Below are 21212 nucleotides of genomic sequence, written 5' to 3'. Positions count from 1 at the left end.
GTGGGAGGAAACCCACGCAGGCACAGGGAGAACATGCAAACTCCATGCAGATGCTGTCACGGGCGGGATTCGAACCAACGACTCTTTTGCTGCTAGGTCAAAGTGCTATACACTACACCACTGTGGTGAACGAACATGATTGCAGCTGAAAGCATGAGATCTTTTTTTTTTTTTTGCCATACCATGCTTTCCAGCCTTATTGACCCCGCCTCTCTCCATAAAGAGGACCTGTCACACACTAGTCCTATTACAAGGGATGTTTACATTCCTTGTAATAGGAAGAAAACTGATCATTTTTTTTTTATTTTTTTATTTCAGTGTAAAACATTATAAAACTAAATAAAAATAAATAAGAAAACCCCAAAAAAATTTTTTAAAGCGCCCCGTCGCGACGAGCTCGCGCACAGAAGCAAACGCATACGCGAGTAGCGCCCGCATATGAAAACAGTATTCAAACCACACAAGTGAGGTATCGCCGCGATCGTTAGAGTGAGAGCAATAATTCTAGCCCTAGACCTACTCTGCAACTCAAAAAATGCAACCTGTAGAATTTTTTAAACGTCGCCTATCGAGTTTTTTAAAGGGTAAAAGTTTGACGCCATGCCACGAGCGGGCGCAATTTTTAAGCGTGACATGTTGGGTATCATTTTACTCGGCGTAACATTATCTTTCACAATATAGAAAAAAATTGGGCAAAATGTATTGTTGTCTTATTTTTTAATTCAAAAAAGTGATTTTTATCCAAAAAAAGTGCGCTTGTAAGACCGCTGCGCAAATACGGTGTGACAAAAAGTATTGCAATGACTGCCATTTTATTCCCTAGGATGTCTGCTAAAAAAAAATATATAATGTTTGGGGGTTCTGATTAATTTTCTAGCCAAAAAATTGTGATTTTCACATGAAGGAGAGAAGTGCCAGAATTAACCCGGTGGGCAAGTGGTTAAAGTACTCATGGCTATAAAGAATAGAGTCATTGCTCATTAAAAAAAAAAAAAAAAAAAGGGGGTCCCTCCAAATTTAATTACCAGGCCCTTCAGGTCTGGAATGGATATTAAGGGGAACCCCGCCGTAAAAACCCCAAAAAAAAAAGACGTGCGGTTCCCGGCAAATATCCATTCCAGACCCTTCAGGTCTGGTGTGGATTTTAAGGGGAACTCCACCCCAAATTGAAAAAAAAAATGGCGTGGAGTCCCCCTAAAAATCCACACCAGACCCTTATCCGAGCACGTTGACCTGGCCGGCCGCAGAAAAGAGGGGGGGACAGAGTGCGGCCCCCCCCCCTCTCCTGAACCGCACCAGGCCACATGCCCTCAACATGGGGAGGATGTCCCCATGTTGATGGGGACAAGGGTCTCATCCCCACAACCCTTGCCCGGTGGTTGTGGGGGTATGCGGGCGGGAGGTTTATCAGAATCTGGAAGACCCCTTTAACAAAGGGGACCCCCAGATCCTGACCCCCCCCCTGTGTGAAATGGTAATGGGGTACATTGTACCTCTACCATTTCACCCCAAAAAAAATGTCAAAGTGATAAAAATGACAGTAGCCGGTTTTTGACAAATCTTTTAATAAAATCTTCTTTTCTTCTTTCCTTCGGGGTTCTTCCGCTGCTTCTTTCTTCTCGTCAACATCTTGCCCGACGTCTTCTTCTATCTTCTCCGTCCGTCCTTCCGCCTTCTGGTCCCGCATCTTGCCCGTTGTCTTCTCTGTCCGCCTCCTCGTCCGCATCTTGGGTCTTCTGCGGTCTTCTTCTCGGTCCGCCGCCTTCTCGTCCCCTGCGTTTGAATTGTAATTGGCCGCCGTTTTCCCGCTCCTGGGACCCGCCCCCCTCTGACGCCACAAGTAAACTCCTTAGAAGGTCATGTGCGTCAGAGGGGGGCGGGGTCGCAGAGCGTCACACAGCGGGGGAATTCAATTTCAATCGCGCCGCCCGGAGAAGAAGTTCCCGCCGTGTCACACTCATGTGACCCCGCCCCCCTCTGACGCACATGACCTTCTAAGGAGTTTACTTGTGGCGTCAGAGGGGGGCGGGGTCACATGAGTGTGACACGGCGTGAACTTCTTCTCCGGGCGGCGCGATTGAAATTGAATTCCCCCGCTGTGTGACGCTCTGCGACCCCGCCCCCCTCTGACGCACATGACCTTCTAAGGAGTTTACTTGTGGCGTCAGAGGGGGGCGGGTCCCAGGAGCGGGAAAACGGCGGCCAATTACAATTCAAACGCAGGGGACGAGAAGGCGGCGGACCGAGAAGAAGACCGCAGAAGACCCAAGATGCGGACGAGGAGGCGGACGGAGAAGACAACGGGCAAGATGCGGGACCAGAAGGCGGAAGGACGGACGGAGAAGATAGAAGAAGACGTCGGGCAAGATGTTGACGAGAAGAAAGAAGCAGCGGAAGAACCCCGAAGGAAAGAAGAAAAGAAGATTTTATTAAAAGATTTGTCAAAAACCGGCTACTGTCATTTTTATCACTTTGACATTTTTTTTGGGGTGAAATGGTAGAGGTACAATGTACCCCATTACCATTTCACACAGGGGGGGGGGTCAGGATCTGGGGGTCCCCTTTGTTAAAGGGGTCTTCCAGATTCTGATAAACCTCCCGCCCGCATACCCCCACAACCACCGGGCAAGGGTTGTGGGGATGAGACCCTTGTCCCCATCAACATGGGGACATCCTCCCCATGTTGAGGGCATGTGGCCTGGTGCGGTTCAGGAGAGGGGGGGCCGCACTCTGTCCCCCCCTCTTTTCTGCGGCCGGCCAGGTCAACGTGCTCGGATAAGGGTCTGGTGTGGATTTTTAGGGGGACTCCACGCCATTTTTTTTTTCAATTTGGGGTGGAGTTCCCCTTAAAATCCACACCAGACCTGAAGGGTCTGGAATGGATATTTGCCGGGAACCGCACGTCTTTTTTTTTTGGGGTTTTTACGGCGGGGTTCCCCTTAATATCCATTCCAGACCTGAAGGGCCTGGTAATTTAATTTGGGGGAACCCCTACACATTTTTTTGTTTGTTTTATGAATGAATCCCTTTAGAATTGTCAGAGCCGACAATTCATTATAGCCGCGTGTGAAATTTTAAATGACTTTTTTCCTTCAGAATGTCACTTTGTGCAGGGGGAGTTCTAAGTGCGGGAAAAATGCGCTATTTCACATGCTGACATTACACCCCCCCTAGGTACGAAATTTAAAGGAATATTTCACTTTTATTGTTTCACTTTAAGAATTATTAATTTCACTGCTCCCGAAAAAACGGCCGTTTTAAAAAATAAAAAAAGCATTGATACATGTTCCCTGGGGCAGGACTGAGGTCCCCAAACACTTTTTAGGACTAAACTTGCAGATTAGCCTTTAAAATGAACACTTTTGATTTCTCCCATAGACTTCTATAGGGAGTTCGGCGCGGCTTTACATATTAGTTTCAATGCGCCGGCTGCTACGCTGGTTCATGCGCCTGATTAAGCCTCCACCCGGAGTACTAATTAATGCATGAACCAGCGCAGCGCACATAGCTTAGTAAATCAGGCCCAAAGTGTCTCAGCGCAGATTCTCCCTTCCCAACATCAATATGCATTTCACTCGCATACAACAGGACGGTGACGTAACGCGTAAGATGTGTAGCTACTCCCTCCCGGTTTTGACGTCATCGTCCTTGTCAGGGAAAGCTAGTTCTACATTGTGATACAGTGGGCTAGATTCACATAGATCAGCGGATCTTTAGATCCGCGTGATCTACGTGATTTAAGATCCGCTGCCGCAAGTTTGAGAGGCAAGTGGCTAATTCACTAAACACTTACCTCCAAACTTGCGGCGGCGGATCGTAAATCCCCCGGCGGAATTCAAATTCCGCGGCTAGGGGGAGTGTACTATTTAAATCAGGTGCGTCTCCGTGCCGATTTAAATGAGCATGCGGCGTCCGCGAAATTTCCCGGCGTGCATTGCTCCCACTGACGTCGCTAGGACGTCAGTGGTTTCGGCGTGAGCGTAACTTGCGGCGCGCGGATTTCTGAATCGGCGTACACAAACGACGTAAAAAAAACAAAAATCGACGCGGGAACGACAGCTATACTTAACATTGGATGCGCCTCATAGAAGCAGGGGTAAGTATACGCCGGGAAACCGCTACGGAAACGTCGTAACAACACTGCGTCGGGTCCCCGTACGTTCGTGAATTGCCGTATCTCGCTGATTTACATATTTCTCAGTGTAAATCAGCGAGAACGCCCCCGCGGCCATTTTTAAATTGCAGATAAGATCCGACAGTGTAACACAGTTACACCTGTCGGATCTTAGGCATATCTATGCGTAACTGATTCTATGAATCAGTCGCATAGATACGACGGGCCTAAGTCAGAGATACGACGGCGTATCAAGAGATACGCTGTCGTATCTCTCTGTGAATCTAGCCCAGTGTGTCTGCATGTCAAACCTGTACACATTTATTGTCAGTAGTTTTGTTTTTTTGGTGTTAAAGCAAACTTTTTGTCATTTTTTTAACTTTCCATCTATTAAATCTTCTGCCCTTATTGTTTTAAAACAGTAAATCATTTTATTCTGCCAGTAAATACCTTATACAGCCCACTTCCTGTTTCTTGTCTGGTATTTAGCCTAGGCTTATGACATTATGCACAGCTATTTCTCTCTCTTGTGAGAGTTTTCCAGGAAGGGGGGGGGGGGTGAGTCATAAGAGGGACAATAAAAGCTGCAGAGCTGGAGGTGTCTCTGTAAATCCAGGAAGTGAACTAGCAGCAGCTTCAGCTGCCCACAGTTGAAATGGCTGCAGCCAGACTTAGTGGAGGGAGATTTTTGCAGCATATTTGGGAAATACAGAATCACAGAATATATAAAATAATACAAAGGGAAGTTTTCAGAATGGCAAAGAGGTTTTTATTACAAATTATGTGAGCAGACTGCAGTTCCTCTTTAAGTAAATAATATGGATACCACTATAACTTAGGACATGCATGTCCAAAGTCTGGCCCGTGGGCCAATCGCGGCCCATGTTCCGGTTTTGAACATGTATATCTTTTGTGGCCCCCGACGATTTCCCAGCGCCAGGGCCACAAAAGATGTATATGCTGGCTGCCTTGGAGGGGACAGGGTGGAGGCGGGACGAGCGCGGTACACACACACACACACAGGAGAATTTCCTGTTTACGGGGTGGCCTTTGTAATAGGAAGTCCCGTCTCCAGCGCTGCCATTGGACGACTGTTCTGTCCATCAAATGAGGCAGGACTTTCTATTAAAGAGGCCACCGTGCAAACAGGAGATTGCATTCCTGGCAATGGTGGGTGCATTCCTGGCAATGGTGGGTGGATTCATTCCTGGTGGTGGGTGCATTCCTGGCAATGGTGGGTGCATTCCTGGGAATGGAGGGTGGATTCATTCCTGGTGGTGGGTGCATTCATTCCTGGCAATGGTGGGTGCATTCATTCCTGGCAATGGTGGGTCTGCAGATGAGCACTTGTGAGGCTGCAGATGGGCACTGACCCTTATTTTGCTTCACAGTTCTCGAGATTGCTGTGTTCCAGATTTAAGCTCCAACCACCGTGCTCTCAGAAAGTGCAACGTGCATAATAAAGTGCTTCACCCGAAGTGACAATCAAAATGCGCTCGCCAGATTTAAGAGGCCATCATTGACCTTCAGGCATATAAAGATTCTCTCAATATCCTTCTTAATACAATCTCTCCCAAATAGGACCAATTCCCAATAAATCCAACACAGATGGCTCCTTAGTGAAAAAACTGTGTGTTCCATCATTCAATCTAGAAAAATTCAAAACGGCTCCACCGCAATGAGCCACAAAAACGGGGATAGTGCAATAGCGTTTTTATTTAAAAGCTTTGCAGGGTAAAACAGTGCATACAGGCAAGTACACACACAGCTATGAATGAAGGCAGCGGCCGGGTTTTTTACAGTGAGCAATATACACTCCGGCATGCATCTAAGCTGTTTAACCACTTAAGACCCGGACCTTTAGGCAGCTAAAGGACCCGGACAGTTTTTGCGATTCGGCACTGTGTCGCTTTAACTGACAATTGTGCGGTCGTGCGACGTGGCTCCCAAACAAAGATGGCGTCTTTTCCCCCCCCACAAATAGAGCTTTCTTTTGGTGGTATTTGATCACCTCTGCGGTTTTTATTTTTTGCGCTATAAACAAAAATAGAGCGACAATTTTGAAAAAAAAATGCAATATTTTTTACTTTTTGCTATAATAAATATCCCCCCCAAAAATATATATATATATATATATATATATATATATATATATATATATATATATATAAAAAAATGTTTTCCTCAGTTTAGGCCGATACGTATTCTTCTACCTATTTTTGGTAAAAAAAAAATAGGGGATAGTTTTATTGCATTTTTATAATATTTTTTTTTTTTTTACTACTAATGGTGGCGATCAGCGATTTTTTTCGTGACTGTGACATTATGGCTGACACTTTGGACAATTTTGACACATTTTTGGGACCATTGTCATTTTCACAGCAAAAAATGCATTTAAAATGCATTGTTCACTGTGAAAATGACAATTGCAGTTTGGGAGTTAACCACAAGGGGGCGCTGATGGGGTTATGTATGACCTCATCTGTGTTTCTAACTGTAGGGGGGTGTGGCTGTAGGTGTGACGTAATCGATTGTGATTCCCTTAATAAGGGAACACACGATCGATGACGGCGCCACAGTAAAGAAGGGGGAAGCTGTGTCTCCTCGTTCTTCAGCTCCGGGGACCCATCGCGGGACTCCAGCGGCGATCGGGTCCACGAGTCTCGCGGCCACGGAACTTTGGACCGGGTCGCGCGCGACCCCACAGCTAGGCTTAAAGGGCAACGTACAGGTACGTTGATGTGCCCAGCCGTGCCATTCTGCTGACGTATAATCAGCGTGAAGGGGTCCTTAAGTGGTTAAAACGTACAAACACATCGCTTCAGTGGGAAGGCGTGCCATGTCAAATCTCTATGCATTTTGCGTGTCTTGTGTCATCAGGAAAATCATTTTATTGCTCACTGTGAAAAACCCGGCCGCTGCCTTCATTAATAGGTGTGTGTGTGTACTTGCCTGTATACACTGTTTTACCCTGAAAAGCTTTTAAATAAAAACGGTATTACCCTGTTTTTGTGGCTCATTGCGGTGGAGCCATTTTGAATTTTTCCAGATTGAATGATTGGAACACACAGGGGCAGATCCACGTAGATCGGCGCATTAATCCGCTGGGCGTAGCGTATCTAAGATACACTACGCCGCAGTAACTTTTTTTTTTCGAATCCTCAAAGAATTTGCGGCGTAAGTTACGGCGGCATAGTGTATCTTTGGCGGCGTAAGAGCGCGGAATTCAAATGGATGTGATGGGGGCGTGTTTTATGTAAATACGTTGTGACCCGACGTAAACAACGTTTTTTTTTAACGGCGCATGCGCCGTCCGTGGGGGTATCCCAGTGCGCATGCTCAAAAATAAACCGGAACAAGCCAATGCTTCCGACGGTGACGTCATTCTACGCAAATCCCTATTCGCGAACGTATTACGCAAACAACGTAAAAAATTCAAAATTCGACGGCTATACTTAACATTGAGTATGCCTCATAATAGCAGGGGTAACTATACGCCGGAAAAAGCCGAACGCAAACAACGTAAGAAAATGCGCCGGCCGGACGTACGTTCGTGGATCACCGTAACTAGCTAATTTGCATACTCGACGCGGAATTCGACGGAAACGACACCTAGTGGCCGGCGGAAAAAATGCATCTACAATCCGACGGCGTACTAAGACATACGCCAGTCGGATCGATCCGAGATGCAGTCGTATCTTGTTTTGTAGATACAAAACAAAGATACGACGCGGGAAATTTAAAATTACGCGGCGTATCAATAGATACGCCGGTGTAATTCTTTTGTGGATCTGCCCCACAGTTTTTTCACTAAAGGAGACATCTGTGTTGGATTTATTGGGAATTGATCCTATTTAGGAGAGATTATATTAAGAAGGATCCTGAGAGAATCTTTATATGCCTGAAGGTCAACTATGGCCGCTTAAATCTGGTGAGCGCATTTTGATTGTCACTTCGGGTGAAGCACTTTATTATGCACATTGCACTTTCTGAGAGCACGGTGGTGGGAGCTTAAATCTGGAACACTGCAATCTCGCTACCAGTTCTACATTTGCAATTATTTGAACTATTTTTTGGATCTGCGTTTTTTTTTTTTTTTTTCATTAAATAATTTATTGGTGTTTATATGGACATTATTTACACTTGTTGCGCCCTTTTGTACCTTTCTTTCACAGTTGTATTAGTCACTCACTAATTTTTGGAGCTGCACTTGTTTTAATTTCTTATTGATAATCTATAAATTTTCATTATTATTGGTGCCATTTTCTGCATTTCTCTATAAACACGTACAACGGCACTATAAAGGGGAAGTTCCATTCAGATGGCGCCACCCTTTGGGCGGCTTTTGCTGATTACGTGTTAGTAAACATTTGGTGAGAGACGGTTCGTGCTTTTCAGTCTGTTACAGCGTGATGAATGTGCTATCTCCATTACAAATGCTAGTTTTACCAGAACGAGCGCTCCTGTCTCATAACTTGCTTCTGAGCATGCGCATTTTTTTCACGCCGTTAAAGCCTACACACGACCGTTTTTCACAACGTGAAAAACGAAGCGAAAATTTAGAGCATGTTCTAAATTTTTAATGCCCATTTTTCACGTCGGGGAAAAATGCTCTGGAGCCTACACACGATCGTTTTTAATGACCATTTTAAAAAATGGCACTTTTCACATCATGATAAACGCGGCTTTTGTCCGTTATGTTCAATACCGAGTTGGCCCACCCTTTTCAGCTATAACAGCTTCAACTCTTGTGGGAAGACTGTCCACAAGGTTTAGGAGTGTGTCTATGGGAAGGTTTGTCCGTTCTTCCAGAAGCGCACTTGTGAGGTCAGGCACTGACGTGGATGAGAATCCCTGGCTCGCAGTCTCGGCGTGCGACATTTTAACAGTGTATAGATTGAAGATTGAAAAAGGGGGTTTTCACAAAACGAATGGGATATAATACATATATAGGGAGTGATCAAAAAATGTTAGGACCTACAGGATCAAATAGGATCATTAAAAGGGGTGTAAATCGGAAGGAGTTACCTGGGTTATAACTAGGAATAATGCCTGGTTCACACTGGTACGATTTGAGATGCGATTTCACATGTCAAATCGCATCTCAAATCGGCGGCAAATGCCGGCAATTGTCGGCAATGGCACTGTCCTAATCGGTGCGACGCCGCATCTGCGGCGCTGCACCGATTTCAAAAAGTAGTTCCTGTACTACTTTTTGCGATTTCAGCCCGCGATTTACATTGACATCTGTGCAGAAACCTGCACAGATGTCTCTGAAATCGCGGCCGAAATCGGGACTGCCAGCAGGAGTGAAATTGTGCGAGTTCAGCTGAACTCGCACGGCTTCACTCCCGCAGCCCAGTGTGAACCTGGGCTAAAGGGAATGACTAAAACGGCACACTATAAAATGAAGGAATGAATCAAAGCCTAATTGAAAAGGCTGAAGTAAGAAGCCGATTGACTACCATGCAGCGCTGCACCAGATTTTGCACTCTCCAGTTTTAGTAAATCAACCCCTTTGTATTCATTAAAAAAATTATAAGACATTCTCTGAATGGTGGCAGTGCCATGCAAGCACCCCCCTGTGGTTACTATGAAGAATTGCAGCTACTCAGCACTGGACCTGGAATACTGCTACCATCACTAGTAATGGTGACTATTACTGTTTACTTTGTCAGGTAACAGATATGTATACCGTATTTTAAGCCTTAGATGTTCTTGCCTTAATTACTTTAAGAAGGGCGGGGATCTGGGTCCATATAACAGTTTGTGAGCTAAATTTTGCTTGGATGGCGTGGCGAACCTGAAGGTGTTTATAAAATGTATTATTTGGTATATCGTATTCCCTTCTGAAAATATTTTCATGGTGTTACCCTCGAACAGGTGTATTAAACGATTTATCCCCTGTATCACCCATTCCCCAGGTTTCTCTATACTCATTACTTCCTGTAAGTTTTTATTACTCCATAAGGGGGAAAATTCTGTTACCCCAATTAACCCCAGCAATACCTTTGTTGTCTGCCATATTTTACTAACTAATTTTGTAGTCGGGCATTTATAGTAAAAAAATCTGCCTCTAATGCCGGGTACACACGAGAGGATTTATCCGCGGAAACGGTCCGGGGGACCGTTTCCGCGGATAAATCCTCCGGTGGATTTTGATCTCATGGTTGTACTAACCATGAGATCAAAATCCCCGCGGAATTCCGTCCGCGGTGACGTGTCGCTCCGTCGCCGCGATGATGACGCGGCGACGTGCGCGACGCTTTGATATATGGACTTCCACGCATGTGTCGAATCATTACGACGCATGCGGGGGATGGATTAGGACGGATTGATCCGGTGAGTCTGTACAGACCAGCGGATCAATCCGTTGGACTGGATTCCAGCGGATCGATTTCTTAGCATGTCAAGAAATTTTGATCCGCTGGAAATCCATCCCCGGGGACAAAAATCCGCGGAAAAAGATCCGCTGGATTGTACACACCAGGGGTTCTATCCGCTGAAACCGGTCCGCGGATCAATTTCAGCGGATCGATCTCTCGTGTGTACGGGGCCTAAGGCTTCCACAAGCAGCATATGGAGATTCCCTGTTAGCAACAATCGACTATTGGCACTATCTAGCTCTGGGGTTCCACTGAGACGCCACAAAGTATAGTCTTGGGTGTGGAACCGCCCAACAGGGAGTTGTATCGTCTGTAAGCTAATCCTGGCTTGACCACCCCTCCATATTAATTCTCTGAATAGCGACTCTATTCTCTTGAACCACATTTGCCCTATCCAGTTTGGGAATTGTGAAGCAAGTATAGTATCTGCGGCTGCCATATCATTTTTATTAGGTTGCAGCGTCCTGCTACAGACAGAGGGAGTCGTTTCCATATATAGCTTTTTTGTTTTAGTTTAAGTAAAAGTGGGGCAATATTAGTATTAGCGTATTGGCTAACATCCTTCATAACCCAAATCCCCAAGTTTTTTAATTTTGTGTCCTCACTCAGTTGGGAAACACCTGGCAATATCTGGGGACCAAGTGGATCTAGTGGTAACAAGGCGGCTTTTTCCCAATTAATGGCCAGGCCTGAAAACTGCCCAAATTCCCCAACCATTTTCATCTAATGAGGTTCCAACATCTCCTAGGAAAAACAGAACATCATCCGCAAACAATGCAATCCTGTCTTCCCCCCAGCAGTCTTCTAAACCCCTATTATATCCGTCCTCGATCTAGCCAAAATTGCCAGAGGCTCCATAGCGAGGGCAAACAAAAGGGGGGATAGAGGACACCCCTGTCTCGTCCCTCTCTCCAACTGGAACACTTCTGACAGCTCGTTGTTTATTCTGATTTTAGCTCTTGGTTCGCTGTACAGTAATTTAACCCAGCTAATAAAACAAGGTCCAAAGTCAATGTCCTCTAGCACTTTCCATAAATACCGTATTTGCCGGCGTATAAGACGACTGGGCGTATAAGACGACCCCCTAATTTTCCATAAAAAATGTTGGTTTTGGGATATACTCGCCATATAAGACTACCCCCTTCCTACTAGTCTTTCTGGAAGCTGAGGGGTAGCCGGAACCGCTGACAGAAACAGGCTTTTTTCAAATCTCACTACATTACATTATATGCCTCACTGTGCCATTACATTACATGCCCCCACTGTGCCATCACTTGCCCACACTGTGCCAACACTTGCCCACACTGTGCCAACACTTGCCCACACTGTGCCAACACTTGCCCACACTGTGCCAACACTCACGTTTTGCTGGTTTCCAGGCCGGTGACAGTCTCCGTGCTGCGAGCGTCCATGATTTGAAATCCGCGCCTTCTCAGCGTGTCCTGTGATAGGCGGAACACAAATTTTACAAGCAGCGCCTCTGTTCTGTGTTCCGCCTATCACAGACGTCCTCTCGTCCGAGGATGAGAAGGCATCTGTGATAGGAGGAACACAGAACAGAGGCGCTGCTGGGAAGATTTGTGTTCCGCCTATCACAGGACATGCTGAGAAGAAGGAGCGGCTTTTAAATCATGGACGCTTGCAAGCACGGAGACTGTCACCAGCGTATAAGACGACCCCCGACTTTGGATGCATTTTTTTGCATCCAAAAAGTCGTCTTATACGCCGGAAAATACGGTATGTCCATTCTAGGCTATCAAAAGCCTTTGCGGCGTCGAGAGACAACACCGCTCTAGAGCCCTCGTTGTCTGTTGGTGTCTGTAAGTTTAGAAAGATCCTTCTAATATTGGTACTTGTTGCCCTGCCTGGTATAAAGCCTTACTGATCTGGATGGATAAGATAATTGATGCATCTATTGAAGCGAGTGGCGAGTACTTTGGCTAGGATCTTTACATCAGTGCATAATAGGGAGATTGGACGGTAAGATGAAGGGTCCAGTTGGTCTTTCCCCTCCTTGTGTATTACGATAATGGTCGCTTCCGACATCGAGCTAGGAAGTACCCCCCCCCGCTTGCTGCCCCCTCCAATGTCCTCAGCAATTCTGGAAGCAGTACTTCACCATAATGGCCCAGATTCAAGTAGAATTGCGCGATATTTGCGGGGGAGCAGGGCAACGATTTTGCCCTGCGCCCCCGCAAATATTTTGCGCTGCCCTCGATTCACGGAGCAGTAGCTCCGTGAATTGCGAGGGCGCGCCGGCAAATTTGCCCGGCGTAAGCGCGCGCAAGTTAAATGATCCCGCCGGGGGTGGGAATCATTTAAATTAGGCGCGCTCCCGTGCCGAGCGTACAGCGCATGCTCCATCGGGAAACTTTCCCGACGTGCATTGCGGCAAATGACGTCGCAAGGACGTCATTTGCTTCTAAGTGAACGTGAATGGCGTCCAGCGCCATTCACGTTACACTTACGCAAACGCCGTGAAAAAATTCAAAAAAATATTCAAATTTCACGGCGCGGGAAGGCCGGCTATACTTTAGCATTGGCTGCCCCTACTATTAGAAGGGGCAGCCTTGCGCTAAAAGTAGCCGTACGGAAACTCCGTACCTGGCTTGCGCGGGGCCCGCGCAAGCTTGTGAATCAGTGGTAGTATGCAATTTGCATACTACACGCTGATACACAATGGGAGCGCCCCCTAGCGGCCCCCGCAAGAATGCAGCCTAAAATCTGCGAGGCATAAGAGGCATAACCGCACAGATTTTAGCCTGCAATCGGTGTAACGAGGTTCCTGAATCAGGAGCACTCGTTACACCGGAGCAAGTAAGCACTTGCGCTGCGTAACCTATGGTTGCGCGGGCGCAAGTGCTTCTTGAATCTGGGCCAATGTTTATATCCCTCTATTGGAAGCCCACCAGGGCCTGGGGACTTCTGGTTGGGCATTTCAGCCACTGCTTGCTGTATTTCCTCTAGGGTGCCTCTAAATCCTGTTTGTCCTTGACTGACAGAGTGGGGACTGTTATTGCCTGAAAAAAAGCTTCCATAACTCCACGCCCAACCCCCTTTTTGGATTTATACAGCGCTTTATAATACTCGCAAAATGTGTGTATCACCACTTGACCATCAGTGGAGATTTCTCCTACTGTTGTGCTCATTGCTGGAACATTTGATGGAGGGGAGTTGGTTCTACACAGAAGAGACAGAATACGCCCTACTTTCTCCCCCTTTCCAAACTGGCACTGCCTCTGTAGTATTCGCTTGTTCTCTGACCTTCTCATGATAGCCGTTCTGTACTCTAACTGCTTTTCCAACCATTCTTTCTGCCTGGTTAGAGTGGGCTCCTCAATATACCTCATCTCTGCTTGGGTAGCCTTCCCACTTCACATTCCTCACCAGTAAGCTGACCTCAAGTCTCTGCCCCCCAGCCATGCCGTGAACTGAATGGGTGGCTGCAAAATAGCTGGGTAAGCGGTACGGGCTTCAGGAACAGCCCAGGATTCGGTGACCCCAGGCAAATCATCATTCGACCCCCGGGGGGGGGGGGTCGAATGATGATTTGCCTGGGGTCACCGAATCCTGGGCTGAGAACCACTGCAGTATAGGCTCACTGGATTTCTAGCAGATCAACTAGTAGGTTTCTTTATTTGCAAACTTTTTAAACAAAAACATGAGGAAATAATCACGAATTTAAGAGGTGTACTAAATGTGTTTGATTTTTTTTTTTTTTGCCCCTCTTTGCCCATATACACACTTTAATTAAATGCTACTTACCTTGAGAGGCCACTTGTAACATGCACTGTCCAAACTCTATGGCTCCCCCAGCTGGAAAACTGAGTTTAAACGTGGCAGTGCCTTCCCAGCCACCTGCAGATAAAAAAAACAGAGTACAGAATGTGACCATTTGAACATTTTACCTTTAGTCGGTGGTCTCCAAACTGCAGCCCAGGGGCCAAATGCAGCCCTTTGCTTGCCTTTATCTGGCCCTTGAAACACTAGTCCTCCAACTAACAACTATGATGGATTTCATTCCTCCCACTGAAACCACTGATGGGGCACTATTCCTCCCGTTAAAGCCAATTAAAATTCTCCCACTGACACAAATGATGGGGCATCATTTACTCCCACTGGCCACAATCTGGCTCCCCTAAAGCCTGAAGGACAGTAAACTGGCCCCCTCGTTTGGAAAGTTTGGAGACCCCTGGTTTAAGTATCAGGACTGCGAATGTGGTTCTTACCACCAGGTTCTGCTTTCACAGTGCCTTTGATGAAGTTAGCCCCAAAAACTGGTTGCTTGATTTCACAATCCTTCATCATGTAGAAAGGCATCATAAATGACTGCATTGGATCCCTTCCTTTGGATACAAATATCACCTGCGGATTTAAAGAGACCCTGTCATCAACTTGCGGGCAAAAGCACAGACAATCAAGTATTGTAAATGCTTACTTGCAGCGTCTTTCCTTTCAGAAATTCTATTTTATTCACTTGCAATGTGCCTTTGAACTAGAAATTGTGACTACTCCAGGCAGAGTCAATTCCCTAGCATAACTCCAAGTTAACTATCTAGATTTACATTATAAAAACCCATAGGTTGCATGGTTACTCCTTTTGGTCAGAGGTACGTCGCATTGTCTAAAAATTCACTGATCATGTCCTACCGTGGGACCTATCGTTCTTTTTTTCTTCACCATCACCAGATCTCGAGGAAGACTAAGGCCTTGTACACACGGTCGGACAAAACCGATGCGAATGGTCCGACGGACCGTTTTCATCGGTTCACCGCTGAAGTGGTCTGATGTGTGTACACACCATCAGTTCAAAATCCGATCGGGTCAGAACGCGGTGACATAAAACACAACGACGTGCTGAAAAAAACAAAGTTCAATGCTTCCAAGCATGTGTCGACTTGATTCTGAGCATGCGCGGGTTTTGAACCAATGCTTTTCTGTACTAACCATCGGTTTGGTCCGATCGGGCAGCGGTCCATAGGTTCGGTTTTAAAGCATGTTTTAAAATTTTGGACCGAAGGAAAACAGACCGATGGGCTATACACACGGTCGGTTTGGTCCGATGAAACTGAACTTCGGTTCATTCTCATCGGTTTTGTCCGACCGTGTGTACGGGGCCTCATGCCGCGTACACACAATTTGAATTTCCGATGAAAAAAGTCATATAGACAATATTCATCAGAAATTCCGATCGTGTGTGGGCCCCATCAGACTTTTTTTCTGTCGGTGTTTAGAAATAGAACATGTTTTATTTTTTTCCAATGGGAAAAAAAAAAAAACGATAGGAAATTCCCATCGTCTGTGTGCAACTCCGACGGAGAAAAAACCCTGGCATGCTCAGAATCAAGTTGACGCATGCTCTGAAGCATTGAACTTCATTTTTTTCAGCTTGTCGTAGTGTTATATGTCACCGTGTTTTCGGAATTTGGTCTGCAAGACAGCTTGAACGGAATTCGACAAAAAATTCCATCGGATTTCAGGCCATCGGAAATTCCGATCGTGTGTACACGGCATTACAGACGTTCCATTTTGCCATTACTGCTTACGGCAGCGAAAAGCTCTACTGTAGCTTGTTTTTTCGGAAACACACACAACCACCTTCTATCTCCGTTTGGTTGAAAAAGCTTACTGAAATTACTAAAATGGAAGATCTGGTGGTCACGGAGAGGGGCCTTTGAGAAAAATTATTCAAAAAGTGGATTTACTGGCACAACTTTACTCAGAGGGTCAGGGGTCCTGGATCCTGATAGGACAACTCAGTGAAATATAAAAACTCCTCCTACAAGCTATAACCAAGAACTGTTATGCCCCGTACACACGATCAGGCTTTTGCCCGGCCAAACTAACATCGGAATTCCATCGGAGTAAAAGAGAACATATTCTCTATCTAAACTCCAATGGAATTCCTCGGAAAAAAAGTCTGATGGGACATACACACGGTTGGAATTTCCGATGGAAAAAATCCGTCTGACTTTTTCCATCGGAAATTCCGATCGTGTTTATGGGGCTTTAGAGGTAACAAGACTGCTATATACTGCTGATAAGAAAAGGTATTTAGCAGTTTATTTACTAAAACGATTGCATTTCCTAGTGATGTGTACTGTGGGAGATCAGATATAGTTAATGCAGGGTCCTGGGTAGGCCCCACTTTACATATATTATCTGTTCAATGCAATTAGGGGACATTGCATTAAAGCACACTGTGCATATGCGGTAACATGGGGCCAGATTCTGATACATTTACGTTGCTCCACGGCAGCGTAACGTATCCCATTTACGTTACACCGCCGCAGGTTTACAGCGTAAGTGCCTGATTCTCAAAACTCTTACCTGTAAACTTGCGGCGGTGTAACGTAAATGCGCTCGGCGCAAGCCCCCGCCCCATTCAAATGGGGCGGGCACCATTTGAATTAGGCGCGTTCCCGCGTCGAACGTACTGCGCATGCTCCGTCGGGAAAATTACTCGACGTGTATTGCGCTAAATGACGTCGCACGGTTGTCATTTGTTTAGACGTTAACGTAAATGGCGTCCAGCACCATTCACGGACGACTTACGCAAACGACGTTGTTTTTTAAATTTCGACGCGGGAACGACGGCCATACTTAACATGGCTTAGAACAACTAGGGCTCAGCCCTAATTTTACGCGGCGTAACTCTACGGAAACTACGTAAAGTTAGATCGACGGGCAGCGCGGACGTTAGTGGATCGCCGTAATTATTACTTTGCATATTCTACGCCGACCGCAATGGCCTCGCCACCTAGCGGCCGGCCTAGAATTGCATCCTTAAGATCCGACAGTGTAATTCAATTACACCTGTCGGATCTTAGGGCTAGCTATGCGTAACTGATTCTATGAAACAGTCGCATAGTTAGGACGGCCGTAACACAGAGATACGACGGCGTATCAGGAGATACGCCATCGTATCTCTTTTGTGAATCTGGCCCATGGTTCCCTATTGCTGAAACCTTATTCGGACATGAGGCCATCTCGCCATGGGCCGAAAATAAAGTATTGAATTTATTTATTTTAAAAAGCCCATAGGTTGTCTTTGAAACTATTTTTGAAAGGATTTATTTTTTTTGTTTCGTTAGATAAGTTGACTAGAACAAAAAAGCCCTGTACACACGATCGGATATCTGATGGAATCTAATCCGATGGATTTTTTCGTCGGATATCCGATGAAGCTGACTTTCATCAGTCTTGCCTACACACCATCAGTCAAAAATCCAACCGTGTCCAACGCGGTGACGTAAAACACTACCACGTGCTGAGAAAAATGAAGTTCAATGCTTCCGAGCATGCGTCGACTTGATTCTGAGCATGCGTGGATTTTTGACCGATGGACTTTCACACAGACGATCGTTTTTTTCTATCGGTTTTTTATCCATAGGAAGATTTTAAAACATGTTCTATTTTTTTTTACCGATGGAAAACAAACCGATGGGGCGCACACACGTTCGGTTTGTCCGATGAAAACGGTCCATCGGTCCCTTTTCATCAGGCAAACCGATCGTGTGTACAGGGCTTAAGACTGCTCTAACATGCAATGGTCAGATTTATACTTTGTACAAAGCAATTGGCGGCGCTGCCACTGTTCACATATAACCACTCAATCATCGGAGTGGTAACATGCAATTAGGAGCTCAGAAATCTGGCAACAGGGTCTGAGCAGCCAAGGCTCATTGATGGAAGTGCGGAGCGAACACTGGTCCGAGTAGTCTGATCCAATGGAGTGACATTAGCTCAAATTGCTGAAAAAGATCATCCTGGTTCAGATGGAAAGGTGTCAGAACACACACTGGGCGTGATTTACTAAAACTAGAGAGTGCAAAATCTGGTGCAGCTGTGCATGGTAGCCAATCAGTTTCTAACTTCAGCTTGTTGAATTAAGCTTTAATAGAAAAAAAAAACTGAAAGCTTATTGGTTTCTATGCACACCTGCACCAGATTTTGCAATCTCCCAGTTTTAGTAAATCAACCTAGTGGACTGCATATCCATAGACCAGTCAAAGTGCCCATGCTGAACCGTGTCTACAGCCAAAAGCATCTACAATGGGCATATGAACATCAGAACTGGACCAAGGAACAATGGAAGAAGTTGGCCTGGTCTGATGAATTCAAGAATGGTTTAAAAAACACGAGTTCAATGTGTTGATTAGGTCTCCAAATTCTTCAGATATGGATCCAATTGAGCACTTGTAGAATGTGCTGGAAAAACAAGCCCGATCCATGGGGGCCCCACCTTGCAACTTACAGGACTTAAATGATCTGCTGCTGACAGCTTGGAGCCAGATACCACAAAGTACCTTCTACAGGTCTAGTAGATGCCTTTACAGGTTATAGTGGGTTGTCACAATTGTATGGTTGATTGGTGTATATAAAATCACAGCATGGATTGTGGAAAGCCATTTTTACCACCTACCAGATTTTCTTTCAAAGGACTTCATTATTTCCCAAAGATAAATAAAATAAAAATATTATAGGTAAAGAGCATAAAACATGTTGATTTAGTGTAGCAATGGGATCTGATACCTTCTAAGAGTATTAAAACGGAGTTCCGGACCAACTTAAAGCAGAGTTCCACCCAAAAATTGAACTTACGCTTTTCGGAACCCCACCCCCCCCCCCCCTGGTGTTACATTTGGCACCTTTCAGGGGGGAGGGGGGTGCAGATATCTAAGACAGGTATTTTCACCCACTTCCGGGCATAGACTCCTGTGGCATAGACTCCCACCAAATCTCCAAATCCCCCCCCCCCCCCCCCGCTGTCTTCTGGGAAACACAACACACTGTTCCCAGGAGGGAACGGGGACCAGTTACGATGCGCGAGCGCAGTAGGGAACCGGGCAAATTAAGCCGCAACGCTTCAGTTCCCGATTCCCTCACCAAGGATGGCGGCGGGGGAAGCCGAGAGACGAGCGATTGCTCGGCCTCGGCTGCCAACATCGCGGGCGCGTTGGACAGGTAAGTGTGCATTTTTTAAAATTCAGCAGCTGCACTATTAGTAGCTGTTGGCTTTTTTTTTTTTTAAATTTGGGTGCACCTCCGTTTTAAGTACTGTATTTATCGGCGTATACCGCACACTTTTTTGCCCTGAAAATCAGGGCAAAATCGTGGGTGCGCGGTATACGCCGATACCCGCTTTCCTGCGCCGAGTTTGAATACTTGGCCGACATATACCGAGCTCAGTACATTCGTGTATTGTCGGGCAGTCTCGGGTCCTCTCGCGCTGATGTCCTGGACGTACAGGACGTCAGCGCGAGGGGTGGCCGAGCCTGCCTGACGATACACGAGTGTACTGCGCTCTGTATATGTTGGCGCAGTATTCAAACTCGGCGCGGGAAACGAGCGGGGAGGACGCCGCAGAAGGATGCCGAACCCGACGAAGAGGACACCCGAAGCCGCAGACGGACGCCGGACCTGACGAGGCCGCCGATGGACGCCGCGCAAAACACCAAAACTAAGTACAAAAAAAACTTTTTCTACAGGAATTCGGGGCAACTTTAGGGGTGCGCGCTATACGCGGGAGCGCGCTATACCCCGATAAATACGGTATGTATGTGCCATACCTTTGGGATCCCCATGGAAGTAAAATCACTGTAAAAGACACTACTACTACTACAGTGATTGCCTCTGGCTTTCTGGTCCCATGCTGAGCTGCTTAGTGAACACAGGAGGTCACTCGCTTAGCATGTGCGCCATTCAAGGAACACTTTGCATTTTCTCAATGGTACCCATGCTAAGTAAGTGACCTCCGAGAGCAAAGCAGGGCAATCATTGTAGTAGCACTGCTATCCTATTCCTGGCCATAGCTGGAATTCAGATTTAACATTCTCTGTAAAGCATGTATTCATGTATCAGAAATAAATTAATGCATTTCATCCTTCAGAGAAAGTTAGCTCAATGTTGTATACTGTGACTAATAATTTGGAGTCTGAGGGCACATTTAGAGGGGTATCAAAAGAACTGTTTAGGAGGTGAAGGGTCTAAATCTTTAAAATTGTAAGATAATAAGGTATGAAGATAATTAGAATGAAAGGAAGTAAAGCTGGCTATACATTAGCAGACTTTAATTTGAAATTTTTGTTTTAAAGGACATTTGTTCGATTCTCTAATCATTAGTTGGTCCAATCAACATTTGTTTTTAACCACAATGATGAGGAAATGTAAAGGGTAACTCCATCCAAGGCCAGGGCTCGTGGGTGGCTACTGTGCCGGAGTTCTCCGAGGAGCTATGGCAGGAAGCTCTGGATACTTATCTTATATCTGTCTTCGATACCTTCCCCAGATGTACTACACGCCAACTAGACTATACCGAATGACCAGGAAGGTCTGCAGTCTGTCATAAGTGTATGGGGGCGGAAGGGACTTTCATCCATATGGTATGGGAATACCCTAGAGCAGTGGTTCTCAACCTGTCTAGTGCCGTGACCCCTTAATAAAATTTCCCAAGTTGTGGGGACCCCTAACGGTAAAATGATTTTCCTATAGTGGGTTGTCAGCACCCAAGGTAAGAAAGTAATTTGCGCCCCTAACCCACGGACATTTAACGCTACCTGAGTCCCTTCCACTCGTACAGTATTAAAAGCCCTTATAGTACATTTTAGGATGTACCATTCTTTCTCTTTGTTCTTCTTTATTTCCCTTTTATATCTCTCTATCCTAATTTCTTGTTTGTTATCCCCACCCCTCTCTAGACGTCTTTCTTG

General features: G+C 45.9%; 1 protein-coding gene across 1 annotated transcript in view; it reads right to left on the bottom strand.

Annotated features, from left to right (window-relative positions):
* Positions 1–21212, bottom strand: part of WBP2 (WW domain binding protein 2) — a 56573-nt gene that overhangs the window by 21188 nt on the left and 14173 nt on the right. Inside the window, exons 3-4 of the mRNA XM_040330083.1 lie at positions 14730–14865; positions 14266–14358 (exon numbers count right to left, since the gene is read on the bottom strand). Of these exons, the coding sequence (XP_040186017.1) occupies positions 14266–14358; positions 14730–14865 (229 nt within the window). The remainder of the gene's footprint in view (positions 1–14265; positions 14359–14729; positions 14866–21212) is intronic.

This window comes from Rana temporaria, chromosome 12 (genome assembly GCF_905171775.1).
Source record: "Rana temporaria chromosome 12, aRanTem1.1, whole genome shotgun sequence".
NCBI lineage: Eukaryota > Metazoa > Chordata > Amphibia > Anura > Ranidae > Rana > Rana temporaria.
The sequence above is the reverse complement of the archived record's forward strand: the minus strand, read 5'-3'. Positions and strand labels throughout refer to the sequence as shown.